This window comes from Archocentrus centrarchus, chromosome 5 (genome assembly GCF_007364275.1).
Source record: "Archocentrus centrarchus isolate MPI-CPG fArcCen1 chromosome 5, fArcCen1, whole genome shotgun sequence".
Lineage (NCBI taxonomy): Eukaryota > Metazoa > Chordata > Actinopteri > Cichliformes > Cichlidae > Archocentrus > Archocentrus centrarchus.
The window spans coordinates 24,730,956-24,742,986 of NC_044350.1; the positions used below are offsets into that span (position 1 = coordinate 24,730,956).

General features: G+C 40.9%; 1 protein-coding gene across 1 annotated transcript in view; it reads right to left on the reverse strand.

The window, feature by feature from the left end:
- Nucleotides 1-1,575: 1,575 nt before the first annotated feature.
- Nucleotides 1,576-12,031, reverse strand: part of LOC115780805 (zinc finger E-box-binding homeobox 2) — a 30,168-nt gene continuing 19,712 nt past the window's right edge. Inside the window, exons 2-8 of the mRNA XM_030730218.1 lie at nucleotides 10,692-10,976; nucleotides 9,139-9,342; nucleotides 8,174-8,367; nucleotides 7,867-7,978; nucleotides 6,089-7,602; nucleotides 3,205-3,388; nucleotides 1,576-2,623 (exon numbers count right to left, since the gene is read on the reverse strand). Of these exons, the coding sequence (XP_030586078.1) occupies nucleotides 1,980-2,623; nucleotides 3,205-3,388; nucleotides 6,089-7,602; nucleotides 7,867-7,978; nucleotides 8,174-8,367; nucleotides 9,139-9,342; nucleotides 10,692-10,976 (3,137 nt within the window). The 3' untranslated portion in view covers nucleotides 1,576-1,979. The remainder of the gene's footprint in view (nucleotides 2,624-3,204; nucleotides 3,389-6,088; nucleotides 7,603-7,866; nucleotides 7,979-8,173; nucleotides 8,368-9,138; nucleotides 9,343-10,691; nucleotides 10,977-12,031) is intronic.

Below are 12,031 nucleotides of genomic sequence, written 5' to 3' on the forward strand. Positions count from 1 at the left end.
TAAGGTGCTTTCTGATTTCAACAGTTTCAACACGCTATGGCTGCTTAACAGAAACTGGCCCAAATTTTTTTATATTTAAGTCTGTGTCCAACCTGCAATGGTTTATTCGCCATAGTTTCATAAACTCTACAACATGAGGTTATATTAGAAAAATAAATGAAATAAAAGGTTCTGGTGAAAAAGTCTGTACAGTTTTATTACAAATATCCACAAACATGCAAAAAAATTATATAAAAAGATAATACAAATATTGCATGGAGTGCTAGGAAAAAATGAAAAACAGTACTTGATATTTTTTTAAAAGTGTGCAGACACTGAGGGAAAGTAAAACTTTTTTTTTTGCTCATTTTTGGCCCCAAAAATATCAGGTAAGGAACTATGCAAAAGCAGGGTGGCAGTTGGCGTGTCATATATGCATATCTTTAGTGATAAACACACACATACAAATGCGCGCACACACACACACACACACACACACACACACACACACACACACACACACACACACACACACACACACACACACACACACACAACTGTATTATGACCAAAAAAAAAGTGTCTTTGGCGCACGGTATGCATGAATGCTGCAAGCTTAGTCACACCTCATGCACCACCGTCTTATCTCATCGTACCAAGGCTTTGTCGGATTACTCACAGTGTCTGAGTACATCTGAGGCACTTTTCACGTTGACTATACTGCAGTCAGAAAGAGGAAGTTAAAAGCTCATGTATGTGTCCTGAGTCTTGACCCTCTTGCCACACCTTAACAAACAGCCCTAAAGTGTGACACACGATTATTCCGGGGGTGTGAAAATACACTGAAGCACATGAAAATTGTTACAAGAAATGCACGGCATTTCAGCATTAAATGAAATTAAGCCACTCCTTGTAATTCTTACATGTATGATGAGACAGTGCAAACTGTATTTGCTCACTCCTGGGAAAAACCCCAAAGGCTGATTTCATCTTTTGCCCCTTTTAACATCTCATGCAGAAATCCAGAAATGACTATCCCAAAGCAAGGTATACACTTTAAAAAGGTGCACTCCATTGCTTTTTGTTTAAAAAAATAAATAACTGCCTCCCAGTTCTCTTTTTTTTCTTCTTACTCTTGGTGATTATTTAAAGCCACAGAGCACCATAAAGAACCTGAAAACTTGTAAGTTCACAGCATAAATGACAAGAGCTCCACAGTACAACCTCTGCTGTATGTACTCAAGCAATCACTGGCTTTGGAACAAAGTACTAGCTGCATGTACATCTCAGGTGAAAACATGTTACAGTTATTGCTAATCCTTAAAACAGAGGTAAAGATTTACATCAAATAAAACCATAGGATAGTAGAAATTTAATGTTATTTGCACTTATTAACAGGAATAAATATACTAACTAGGCATCGGGCAAATCTGCTTGTAGCTTTAACTTCTGGCCTTGATGGCACATTAAATCGAGACCAGATGTCTTTCCATCCTGCAAACAGGGTTCCTACAGGCTTCTAAGCCCACTCTTTGGTGCGAATCTACATGCAAACAAATAAAGTAAAAAAAAAAAAAATCAGCTGAATCCTGGATTTAAAAAGACAAAAAAAAACCTTTTTTGTTTTTTGTTGTGCAACAGTCAGCAGCAGCAAGCATGTAAAACAGACGACATCATATCTGGATATGTGACATGACCTCAGACTAGTTAACCCAAATTTTTTTTAGAGGTTCTGGAAGACAACACAAAAACAACAACAACAAAAGGCAAACACTATAGATCCAACAAGTCTATTTTACAGGATAACATTTTGACATTTGTATTCTCACATATATTTTGATTGTATGGCTTCATCCTCTATTGGGCCATTTAACCTTTGGCTGTTCTGTGCATTTAAGTAGATAAAAAAAAAAATCAGTGGAGCCCTTATTACATATGTAAAAACAAAATCATCAAAATTCTTAATACTATATGAATTTTGATGGCTTGTTAAAGTCACTTTAAGTTTTAATTCTGGGTAACTCTTTTAAATCCAGGCTTACTTCACATTTGTCCAAGTTTCCATTCTGGTCCTCAGTGTCTCTGTCCCAGGAGTGGCTCTCTTTACTGTCAGTGTGATCTCCCATGTCATATCTATTGCTCTCACTCTGAACTCCATTCTCACCTGTACATGATTCTTGTATGGGGTTACTTCCCAGCTTCTCTGCTGGCTCTGACAAACTCACATCTGCCTCTTCTCCATGGCCATCACAAACTCTTGCTTCCCCTTCCTCCTCCTCCTCCTCCTCCTCCTCTTTGAGAGCATCTGGTGCACCATCCAGACTGGAATCACTGAGGAATGAGTGCGGAGTCTGGGTTTCATCCATTGACAGAGGAGCGTCTTCAACAAGGCGTCCCGCAAGACTGTTGCCTGTTCCTGGTGTAAGAGGCATCTCATCTTGGTCTTGGTCTGGATCCTGGTCTTTGCTGCAGTATGCATAACGGTGGTTCATGTGCTGGGAGTAAGAGCCCGAGTGGGAGAAGCGTTTGCCACACTTGTCACATTGGTAGGGTTTCTCTCCGGAGTGCAGCCGGCTGTGTTCAATCAGATGGTGCTTATGCTTGAAGGCCTTGTTGCAGATCTTACACTCATGAGGACGTTTGCCTGTAATGAATACAGAAAAACACTTTCTGTTACTGAATTTATGTCTGAGAAAAGTGTTTTGCAAAGAGTTGACATTTGTGTCAAAGAACTCAGAAAGCCATGCAAAGACAGAGAAGCAGCTGGGCAGCTTTGCACCAAGACTGGAAACAGGAACTGTTAGCCTGGCTCTTTGCAAAGATAACAAATTCTGCTCTGTTGATTTTTCTTTCCTGTGGGCATTCTGCAAGAAATGACACATATGGGGTTGTGGTTTTATATGGGGTTGACAATAGTCTAACCCCATATAAAACCACAATGTGTTTTTTTATGATTCATACATGTCAATTTGGGAGTCATGTTAGCTGCACCACTGCACCGTGTCCATCATTTTACATTAGCCCAAACAGCTGTTGGCCTTAGCCCCATATTCAGCTTAAAGACATGAGAGTTGGGTCAAACTTTTCAACAGCCTGTCAGAAAGAAAACTAATAAACATATTTTGCACAATATCAGACTATTCCTTGAATTATTTTAGATAAATGTTATGTATAAATTATAGGAAACATCACATAACAAGAGCAGGCTCTGCATGAGTCACGGACCTGTGTGCTCGTATTTATGACGAAGCAATGAGCTGCTCTTTTGGAAGGTCTTTTCACAAATATCACAAGCGTAAAGCCCCTCGTCGGTCTTCTTCAGTCTCTTCCTTCCTGGCCCTCCTTCTCCATCAAACCCTTCGTCAATCAGTGAAAGGTAGTCCAGCGCACCACGGTTCAATGCCTCACCCTGCAGTGAAATGTAACAATTATAATTAAAACCGCAAGCGGTGATATCGGGCCCTCGCACTCCCTGCGCGTCGACCCGTGGCGCTCGTCGACCCGTGCCGCACTCGGAGGTCTTTTGATCGTGATGGTGTACAGAAGGTCTGAAGAAAGTTGAATTCTTTTATAGGAAAAGATATCTTTTGCTCTCGGCATAGACGCAATGGAATATTTGGGGGTGGGGTCACGGCTCCAGCATGCAAAATAGGGCATGGGTCTGATAGACTGTTTTGATCAGGATGATGTCAAGAATGTTGAAACACATTTTCATACATTTCCGAGAAACTAAGTTTGTGGATGCTATACAAAATTTCATTTGCTTCTGTAGGGGGCGCTCTTGCAGCTACGTATAGCCTTGAATCCATAGTTATGGGTTCAGAGTGGCTGTGTACATGAGTGATTACATTTTCAGGCAGATCGGGCAAAGCATGTACGAACACGTGCCCAAACAATTTTGGTCGCCATTGAGAAAAATGAAAGCCAACTTCAATGGCCTGGTGTGACAACACCGTTTAATATTTTGTCAAGATTTCCACAATATTTGATGGGCTGTTTGTCTAGATGATGTGGAGCCAATTTGGTCTCACTGGGTGAAATGCCCTAGGAGGAGTTCATTCAAATAGCAGGCCTGAAAATGGCAAAAATTGACAAAAATTGACACTTTCAATTGAAGATGCTGGACTTCCTGTAGGGTTTGGAGTATGGCTCCAAGAGACTTTTTTGTATGTCTTAGGATGTTACATGAGTGTGCAAAATTTCAGAGCTGTAGATAAAATGTAACTCAGGGGCTAGCTAAAAAACATGGTATATTATGATATTTAAAGCTGCCAGTAGGGGGCGCTCTAACGTTTATGGACTTTATGCATATCAATGTGTTCAGGGCAGGAGGCTTATCAAATAGATGAGGATTTTGTAAGGAATGGTGAAAGATATTTCATGTATTTCAGAGCAAAACTAATTCTGTGGACGGTCATACAAATTTTCATTTGCTTCTGTAGGGGGCGCTATTGCGCCTACAGTCTTGAATCTGTAGTTATGGATTCAGCCTGGGTGTGTACATGAGTGATTAAATTTTCAGCCTGATCAGACAAAGCATGTGCGAACAAGTGCACAAACAATTTTGGTGGTGAGGGAGAAAAACAAAGGCCAAATTTAATGGCCTGGTGTGACAAGGCCGTTTAATATTTTTTAAAGATTTCCACAATATTTGATGGGCTACTTATGTAGATGATCTGGAGCCAATTTGGTGTCAGTGGGTGAAATGCCCTAGGACGAGTTCGTTCAAATAGCAGGCGTGGAAATTGCAAAAATTGACACCTTCAATTGAAGATGGCCGACTTCCTGTAGGGTTTGGGGTATGGGTCCAAGAGACTTTTTTGTACGTCTTAGGATGTTACATGAGCCTGTACATTTTCATACATGTAGATAAAACGTAGCTCCGGGGCTACTCAAAAAACATGCTATTTTAAGATATTCCGAGCTGCCACTAGGCGGCGCTCTAACGTTTATGGACTTTATGCATATGAATGTGTTCAGGGCAGCATGCTTATCACACCACTGAAGTTTGAGCCAGATTGGGCAAGTTGGCTTTGAGTTACAGCCATTTTTGTGTTCATGGCGAATCATCGAACTTTGCCGTCCCATAAGGGTCACGCCCTTTTGTCAAAAAGTCACAGTTTTGAAAACACAGTAAGTCCAACTTCTTAAGGCTTTCCAGGTGAAATTTGAGATGGTTCTGCTAAACCACCTTGGAGCTGGACCTCCAAGTGTAAAATATGACATTTCCTGTTCCCACTAGGTGGCGCTGCGACTGATATTAAATATTGTCATATGTATGTGTTCAGGGGGGCACCCTCATCCTACTGGAGAAGTTTGATGCACATTGGATCATGTAGGTATGAATGAGAGGCAATCAAAATTTCATGGCGAATGATCAAAGTTCAAAGGGGCATAAGGACCCCTCCCCCTTGGCAAAAACTCACCATTTTCGAGATTTACATTCCCCTGGGGGTGTAGGTTAGACAAACCAAATATGAAGATGATAACATCTAAAACCTCTGAGTTATTAGAAAAAGTGTGAGGGCTGCAAATCGCCAAATTTGCATAATTAATTCAAAATAGCGGACTTCCTGTTGGGTTTAGGGCATGGCTCCAAGAGGATTTTTTGTGCGCCTGGACATGATATACATGTGTATGAAGTTTCATTCATGTACGTGAAACACAGCGGTGGGGCTCCAGTTTAGGGGGCGCTAGCGAGCCATTTGGGCGCGCCCTTGCCCAAGCCCATTAAAATACTTAAATTTTCACCAGGTGTGACGCATGTGCCAAGTTTCATGAGTTTTTGAATATGATAAAGCCCCCAAAAAGCCAATTCATTTGCCTGAATAATAAAAAAAAAAAAAAAAAAAAAAAAAAAAAAAATAATAATAATAATAAACGAAGCAATTACAATAGGGCCTTCGCACAGTTCGTGCTCGGGCCCTAAATATATTTGTCAATGGGGAAAGTTTAGCTGGTAATTTTTTTCACCTCCCCCCTTTGTTTCATAGCATGAGATCACTGATGTTCTGCTCATGTTTTGTTTTTAAAGTGACATTTTTTCTTTACTATTTATGTAAGATCTTACACAAGCACACATTACACAGCCCACAAAAGCTGTACTCACCATCAAACCATGTCTCTCCTGATAAATCTTTTTTAATGTAGCCTCTGCATCTGCTTCCATCATGTAGGCTAAAGGAGAGAGAAACCCCGGGCTGTTTGCTGTCTGGTTGAATGGAACTGGTGTGATGCCATCATGCCCTGAAAGCCCTACACCAGACTGGCTGAACATTGGAAACCCATTGTACAAGGAACCTGGAAACACAGGAGCTCCGGCTATACTGAAGACAGAATGTGAATGGAGGGGGAGATGTGAAGTTGGACTTGGTCTACCAAGCGGCTGGGTCCCGAGCTCTCTCCTCTCTCCTCTGCCTGAGGTGCCATTAACAGTTTTCTCTCTACTAGCCTGGTCAGAGATCTGCTTGGGCAGGGAGAGGTCCAGAGGTTCATTCTGTGTCAACCAGGGGCTGCTGGTTTCTTTCTGGGGTGAGGACAGTTCAGGAGAACAACTTGTGAGGTCAAGGCAAGCAGGAGAAGTGAATCCTGAGGAGAGAACTCGTTTTCTGCCTCGAGGTGATGACAGCTCTGGGGAATGGTGTTTCAGCTGACTTGGGCTGCTCTTTTCCTGGTTGGACAAGTGCACTCGTGAAGACAGGACATGGTTATGGTGGAGCTGTGGGGAGGAGGGCATTGCAACCAAAAGGTGTTGTGGTACAGCGTGCCAGTTATGCTTCTGCAATGGTGACTTATTTCCAGAAAGGCCATTTGTCACTTCACTGCTGTTTTCTGGTTGAGGAACAGATCTTGGAAAGAATATAGGTGTTGAAGACAAGCCTTTATTACGAAAGCCCTCAGGTAGCTCCATTGCTTCTCTGTTGATCTGACAGAGGTGGCGCTCATGCTGCAGAAGTGCAGCCACACTGGGGAAATGCTGCAAGCACCAGCGACACGTTATCTCAAAAACACCCCTCTCTGGTTCACCTGATACTACGTCTCTTCTCCTGTCAGGTGAAAACTTCCTCTCATGCGATCCTCCATTCTGAATTGCCCTCCTTTCTTCTTCATCTTCTCCTTTTCTAACAAGTTCTTCATCTTTCTTTACATCTCTTTGAAACATGTCCTGCAGCATATGCTCAAATTTGGTCCCAGAGTGGAGATAAGTCAGCAGACCAGTCCCTTTTAGGATACTGGCCCTCAGAGAGAGCTCTGATGGGTCCCAAATCCTCGCCAGGTCTGACGCACTGGACAAGCTTGGGGTGTTTTGGTTGAGGTCCTTCAGTGAAAGCTGAAGGGGATCCACAGGTACTTGACCTAAAGGCCTGATATTATCTTGGTTCTGTAGAACTAACATTGAGCCCTTTTCATTACTGGTTCTACCCCCACCAGCAGAGGGAGATGTTGGAAATGAGTGATGGTAGGAGCTTTGGCTGTGTCCATTAAATGCCCCACTGGCTCCTCCTGCATTTCCCCCTCCATGCCCTCCGCCACTAAGGCACTTTTTACTGCTTAAATGGGAGCTGTAGGAGCCAGAGTGAGAGAAGCGCTTCTTGCAGTTGGAGCACTCGTAAGGTTTCTCTCCTGAAAAATGAGACACAGAGTGGAGACGTTAGTGTAAGGATAGTAAACTGAAAAAATAAAAAACCTTCTGCATGGGTGTGATCTTTTCACATTTTTCACAAGTCTTTTGTCCTGTGATGAATTATACTTGTTTCCTGTCAACACATCAATTTGGGTATAATTTTATACCATATAACTTGCAAAATAAGTAAGGGTTAGCAACAGAGTGGAAACAATAGCAAATTGATGGGTGACTACAACTGTTTTGATGTTATTTTGTCTCACCGCTGTGGATGCGGAGATGCTCTTTGAGGTGGTGTTTGTACTTGAATGCTTTCCCACACTGCAGACATTTGAACTTCCTCGTCTCCATGCCTTGGTCCAATGTCATGGCACTCTAGGGCGACAGAACATTGTAATCAGTTTTATACTGCAATACATTTCAGGGGCTTTTATATGCTATAAAGAAATGACACAAAGTTGCAAATAAATCGGCCTTGGAACACTAAATAAATATTCACAATAGTTTTAAATCAGTCATTGCAGTTATGAAATAAATTTTACATTTGGTTTCTTTTTGCATCCATCTCACCTTGTCTTGCACTTGGTTGTGAAGTGCTAGGTGCCGCTCCATCTGCGACCTAAGGGGGGCAGTGTATCCACAGAGCGGACAGACCAAGTGCCCCCCCTCCCTCTCTGGACAGTACTTGACATGATCCCTCAAAGAGGCTCCTCGTGGATAAACCCTGTTGCAAAATGGGCAAGCCTGCTGGGCCCTGCCCACATCTGCAGACCAGAGAGAGGTGAAACTTTTTAACAGATCAGTTACACTTTTAATAAATAAATATATAATTTTCTAAGCCACAATATACTCTTCATGGTTGAGCTTTCCTAAGATTCATCTTAATCACAAAACCTGTTGCTAATATATCACTGGGCACATAGAAAGGCACCATTCATATTCTAATTAAATGTAGATGTGGTAAACCATATTATATAAATATACATATTTAACAGGCTGTGTATAAACCTAGGAAGATCACCCAAATAAATAATGAAATGTATAAATTAAGATGAACAAAAGACTGCTAAAATAATTTTTTTTTAAATCAGTTTTTATATGTACAAGTTGTATACTTGCTTTAATATATTCTACAATGGCCACATTGTATTGTATGGAGTAGGGTTTTTTTAAGTAAAATAATATATTTGTTTTGCATTAACTATTGGTGCATTTTTTTTGAGTTAGTATAATATGAACTTACTATTGCATCTTCAAAAGCAAGAAAAAATAATAGAACATGCACAAATGGCCTAACCTCAAATATGTAAATTGTGTTGAACTTTTAATCATCAACAAGCAGATATATGAAAATCCATTGCTTCGCTTTTCATTTCTCAGAATTACATTATCATATGCAATCTGATTTATGTTATCACTATTTACTGTCAGCCTGCAGCTCAGGGGCAACTGGCTGACTCATGAGTAAAAGCTGACATATTCAATTTCTTTAATTTTCCGCTGTGTTTAATTGCAGCTGCAGCACTTGGGCTTACCTGGTCCCTCAGGTGAACAATGCTGAGCACCTGGTGACCAGATAGCGGGAGGCAAGTCATCGTGCCTGCTACTCGGGTGGTACACCGTGCCATTGTGGTTCAGGTGGTCCAAGAGACTAGCTGAGGTAGAGGCCTTCCTCAACTGAGCCAGGATTTCAAAGTGGGGCAGGTCCTCCAAGGCATTCTGGGAGTCTGTACTCTTACCTGGGAGGGTGGGGGTGATATAAAGAAACCGAAACAACTGAAACATTCAACCAAGGTTGCATTAATCTGTTGAGAAGTGTTTGGCAATTGGGAAAAGGTTTGAAAATTCTGATACAGACGTTTGTGACATTAGCACAAGAATATTAGCAGTGGTGGGAGATTACTTTTTCATTTAGTTAACTACATAAAGCTAAATTTAGATTAAAAGAAAGCACCAAAAAAGGCAGCCGTTTATTAAAAAAAAAAAAAAACAGTGTACAATGTACAAAAGATCCCTGTATGCTTATTCTGATTATAAAGCAATATACATTGAAGATGCAGATTCATATATTACTATTCCTGGATTATCCAAAAGCCTGTGTCAGTGCTTTCCCTCTGAGTGTATGCGCGTTGTTGATGTAGCCATGTGTGTGCATAGACTAGGCAAGACTGTTACACTGTGCAGCTGAATCTACGGGGACTAAATTGTTTGTATGAAGACTGACAGATAAAACAATCAATTTAGGGAACTATTTGGCCAGATATGAAACTAGATTTAAGAATTCTTTGTGATTCGTGCCCTTGAGTGCAGCGACAGGCAGGCAGAGAGAAAAAGGCACAGATGTACGTGAAGAAGAGACGGAGCCTCCTATCACAACTCCAGCCAATCAGCTTAGCTTAAAAGTGACTTTGAGAAAGATTTTTCAAATGTTTGCAGATGTTCGCATATTTTGAGCTGTTTTTTAATGTGGTGAAGGGAAGAGCCTGTGCGGTTGAGCGTTGTAAAAACTCAGCTTTGCCTTCATCAGGCAAGGCCAAATCACACGAGGCGAGGGAGCTAAGTGATTGTTAGTAGGCAAGCCGCGTGAGCCTTTGATCTCTCCTAAATAAAAGGGAAAGCCTCACGTCGCGCAGTTCTGATTTCAGTACCGTAACGTCACCTCTTTGATGCATGGAAATATTGTGACATTGTGTGGGATGAGTTCTTTTGTCATGCTTTCAGAAGGCTGCCTTTTCAAAGAGAAGAGTGAAAAAAAGGAACAGCTTGTAGGGAAGGCATGGTTTCACAAGGAGCTGATATGAAGGTGTATCTAGAGGGCTCTGAGAAGCATCATGAGACTGGCAGTATGTTGCATCAGAAAACACACAAACTTGTTTACACATACAGTAGTGTCAAATGCAGCAGCAGCAGCAGCAGCTCTCATACATATACAGTATATATACATTTTGCAAGCATAATTGATTTGCTTCTTTGTTAGCCAGGCCTCAATTCTGTGGAAGCAAATGCAGCAATATTTTATATATCAGAAAATAAGGAAATAATTTAGAATAGCAAACAAGGCTAATGCTATTCTGAGTTTATAACTTACAGTACATCCTCAGAGGGTCCTGGTCTCCCTCCCTTTCAGTGGACATGTAGGATGCGTCCTCTGTGGCTTTGGCCTCTGACTCCACCTGGCCCCAGCAGGTCCTGCTGCCAGGGCTGAGGCTGTGCGGCCGTGTGGACTGAGCAGGGCTGCTGGGCTCCTCTGTCCCCTCGCTGGGTGTCAGGCTCGTCTTGTCCAGGCTCTCCAGACAGTCCTGGGGCTCCAAGCTCCACAAACCCACCTCATCCTCCCCCTCAGATCCCAGTGAACTCACTTGATCAGCATCAACTGCGAGAAGATCAGACAAAACTCTGAGGTTGAACAGAAGACTCAATCTGAAAATTCAGCAAACCTATAAATGCGCTCGCTAATTCTGAAATTGCCACATTGAAATTTCATTTTAAAAAGAACTATTCTGCGCATGTATATTTATTACCACTTACTATTTTGTGCTGTCCAAATCAATAAATGTATTTTTTTTTAAACCATTACTCAAAATGCGATGACATGTGTTTTGTATCATTTCAGATGGCATTCAGTGGGGTGAGCTACAGATTCTAACTAATGAAGACCAGAGACAATGCACTGCGATTAAATAAAAATATGGGAGGAACTGAAACCAAACAGGGGGAAAAAAAGACACAACCAGAAATTCAAAAATGTTTTGCAAATTATATCAATCCATAGGAGAAAAAAAAAAAGAAACGCTGTATTGTTATTTGTTTTAATTTTGCAGTTTATTTGTTGTCGAGCATTGTTTCTCAGTAAGTAAGATGAATGATATTGTCCTTATTTTAAGTTGTTCAGTGTGTTTCTGATTATGAGATGCTTCATATGGCTTTGTGGTGGTGGTTTGATGTGCGGATTATGATCGATACAAGTAGTTTCTGATCAATTTCCAAAAAAGATTGTTTTACTCTGACGCTACCGAGAACAGAATGTGGCTTTCATTTTGAAAATAAATGAAAAAAAACAAAAAAAACACATGTTGCCATACCATTATAAAGACACATAATATACAAAAGTATTAAATTAAGACCACGACTAAACATTACATTACAATATTTTACATTAATTTGTCAAATGGAGGATATTTAACTATTTAAATATAAAATCACTTGTAAAGAACGAAGAAAATATTTTTGTGTTTAAATTCATATTTAGATCACTTTGATGGTGCGTAGTGTGACACTGCAGCATTAATGTAGCGAAGCAGTAAGAAGAAAAGACACATAACATATTGTAATTTATAAAATGTACCCTATGTGCCCAGAATGGAACGGCACATTACTTTTTCCCATGGCAAAGACAATAAATGACAATCACAAACATATGCCTTGGAT